At 63.3% G+C, this 3,222-nt stretch overlaps 1 protein-coding gene across 1 annotated transcript in view; it reads right to left on the bottom strand.

Annotated features, from left to right (window-relative positions):
* UNC93A (unc-93 homolog A (C. elegans)) overlaps positions 1–3,222 on the bottom strand; it is a gene marked incomplete at its 5' end in the record, with an annotated part of 12,244 nt that extends 9,022 nt beyond the window's left edge. Inside the window, 3 exons of the mRNA XM_006755176.2 lie at positions 434–559; positions 1,906–2,135; positions 3,062–3,222. Coding sequence (XP_006755239.1) covers positions 434–559; positions 1,906–2,135; positions 3,062–3,222 — 517 coding nt within the window. The remainder of the gene's footprint in view (positions 1–433; positions 560–1,905; positions 2,136–3,061) is intronic.

Here is a 3,222-nt window from a genome sequence, read left to right as displayed (position 1 = left end):
CCACCCTCTAGGACACTGCCCCCCCAGGACACTGTCCCCTCCCAGGACACTCCCCCCCCTTTAGGACACTGCCCCCAAAGCCCCATCAGGGGCCTGTGAGAGGGGGTCACGGGTGAAGCTACATGTTTCCTCGGAGGAACGGGTGTGTCCAGAGCTGCCCTGCGACCCGGGACCTTCTCAAGAGGCGTGACCGGGGGATTGCGGGCGCCGCACACGGAATAGACTGCGCTCGGAAGAACCCCGCGATGAGGCCGAGGCCCAGCGCCCGGGGAGGTCGCTCAGGGAGGCCGTGCTCTCTGCCCTTCAGCCCATTCCCCGCCTTTCCTGTTTTCTGTCTCCATGGGAACGCGGCCTTGCGTAGAGGAGAGAGACTTATAAGACCGGCAAGAAAGGCAGGAATCAAATCCCAGGAGACGCGCTCCGGCCCACACACCCGTGTAGATGCCCAGCAGCGTGTAGATCAGCTCCTGGGTCGGGCGCTGGGTGCTGTTGCCGGGCGCCGTGGCCATCAGGCAGTCGTTGGCCCCGCAGGACAGGAGCTGCTCCTCGGTGATGGCACCTGGGAGGGGGGGCGTGGGGGCGTGAGGACCCAGGGGAGCTGACGGGATATAGGACACGGGGAATGGAAGTGCCGGGGAAAGGGAGGGCAGACCCACCCCAACCAGAAGCCGCCAGGCTCAGCATCACAGAGCAGGGCGGTGTGGCCAAGTGTCTCAGAGGACACTTCCCGGGAGGCCCGCGTCTGCACGCCTGATCTAAAGCCAGTTCGGACAAATGTGCAACCCATGTTGGCTACTGGTTCGATGACTCTTTGACATAAATGAACAGTTTCCACTTTTCCACATTAATCAGAAGAAAGAATGGGTCTGGGAGTGGGTGTCGGGCAGGCTGGTCCTCATTCAGACCCATTCCTGCCAGCCCAGGGCCCCGCAGGTCATGTCGTGTCTTTTCTGAGCGTTCGCTTCCTTATCTGCTAGAGTGAAATGGGAGCTATCACATCGCACGGGGGAGGGGATGGGGGTGGGGAGGCGGGTGTCATAGTTTCCCCAGGGCCGGACTCCCTACCCGGGGCAGACTGGAGGGCTGGGGCTGGAAGGGGTCCCAGAGGGTTAGGGGTTAAGACTCCCCCATCAATAAAGGTCTCCTGAGAATCAGAGACTTATTGTCCTCGGTCCTTGGTTTAAATCCTCGGACATCCCAGGGCGGCATAAGACAGGTACACGCTTTACACCCATGTCTGGCCAGGGCCTTACGTCAGTCAGCCCGGCCGGGGTGGCTCAGTGGTTGTGTATTGACCTGTGAACCAGGAGGGCACAGTTTGATTCCCGGTCAGGGCACAGGCCTGGGCCGCGGGCTCCATCCCCAGGGTGGGGCATGCAGGAGGCAGCCGATGGATGATTCTCTCTCATCCTTGAGTTTCTATCTCTCTCACCCTCTCCCTTCCTCTCTGAAGTCAATAGAAATATATTAAAAACAAAACAAAAAATATAATGAAAAGAAACAAAACGTCAGTCAGCAAATGTTCAGACCGGTGGAGGCGTCAGTGGTCGCGGGTGGAGCATGTGACACGCTGGCCAGCGGTCAGTTCAGCGGGAAAACAAGGCATCGGACTGTTCTCGGGCTCAGGGGACAGAGCTGAGTGCGTAGACCCAGGCTCCACAGGCGGCCTCAGCGCCCCACCCCCCGGGGGGCGAGGTCAGGACCAAGGGGGACCGTCAGGCCACCCACACGGCCTGGGAGGAGCCAGGGAGCAGGTGACGCCAGGGAGCAGGTGACGCCAGGCACGGGCAGGTGGAGAGCCACGCCTGCAGGGCCTCCCGTGGCCACCCGCTCGGGTCCCGGGTAAGGACGCACGCACCTGGGACCAGGGACCCCTCAGGGTCATCACAGCCCCGTCCCTTTCACCTTGAGTGGGCATCTGGCCGAACACGAGGGATGAGATGAGGTTGCCCCACACGCCCGACGACTGGAAAATGAGGAAGAAGATGCCGAAATAGTGGTTCACCACGTCCAGGCCCACCTTTCCCGCCTTCGCTGCGTGCGCGTTCCCCGCGATGGTGAGGTAGGTGCACTGAGCCGACCACAGCGGGGCCGCGCCCAGGCCCAGCAGGATGGAGGTGGGGATCAGTGTGTACCTGTCGGGGAAGCACCGAGGTGAGGTGCCGCGGCCCCCACACTCCCTCCCCATCCCCTGACCCATCAGACCCGGGACGCGGGCGGAGTCGGCCCTTTCCTGGCTCAGGTGCATTCGCGGGAGTGAAAGGCAGGGCCAGGGCCTCCCCTGTGGTGGACGGTGACGGCCGGGAGCCGAGACTACAAACAAGAGGGCTGGGTCCAGCCCGGCCCGCGTGGCTCAGGGGCTGAACATCAACCTATGAACCAGGAGGTCACGGTTCGATTCCCGGTCAGGGCACAGGCCCGGGTTGCAGGCTCGATCCCCAGTGTGGGGCGTGCAGGAGGCAGCCGATCCACGGTTCTCCCTCATCATGGATGTTTCTCTCTCTCTCTCCTTCTCCCTTCCTCTCTGACATCAATAAAAATATAAACAAAACAAAAGAACAAGAGCGGCGGGTCCAGGAGCCCCTCACAGCCCCCGTGTGACAGCGAGGGCTGCTCTGCGTCCCCTCCCCAGGGAGGACCCTGCATGGAAACTCCGTGGTAACAAGACAGAGGCTGCGAGGCCTTCCTGACGGGGTGGCTTGGGTGGCGAGCGGGTCCCTCACAGGGAGGCCTGGTGGGTGCACCTGGGAGGGGGGCGTAGAGTCCCTGGGGTCGCTTTCCTTCAGGGAGCAGGTGCGCTCAGGGGGGCCCGCCCACTGTCTGTGCGGAGGGTGAGGGTCCCCTCCGCACTGTCTCCCTGAAACCGCCCCGGACACTTAGATTCTCGGTCGTCACTGGTCCCCGAAAGTCCCCGCTCCGAGGGAGGTCCACCCAGGCCGCAGGAGGGGCAGAGGGGACCGGGAGGCGGGAGGGGGCGGAGCCGGACACGGCCGAGCAAAGCTGAGCTCATTCTGAGCAGGACCGTGTGCCCCGCCCCGGGCAGGATGGGCGGCCATGGTACCAGCTGGCGTAGAAGTTGCCCAGGGAGAAGGCCACATAGCCGCCCATGGAGAGGACGATGGTCCACTTGCAGCCCAGCGTCCGGATGAGCAGCGGCGGCAGCAGCATGGAGGACAGCAGCACCGCGCAGTACAGCGTGCTCAGCACCGTCACGCCCAGGCC

Source organism: Myotis davidii, unplaced genomic scaffold (assembly GCF_000327345.1).
Source record: "Myotis davidii unplaced genomic scaffold, ASM32734v1 scaffold592, whole genome shotgun sequence".
NCBI classification, from domain to species: Eukaryota; Metazoa; Chordata; class Mammalia; order Chiroptera; family Vespertilionidae; genus Myotis; species Myotis davidii.
Note: the sequence above shows the minus strand (reverse complement) of the source record. Positions and strands in the feature narration are given on the sequence as shown.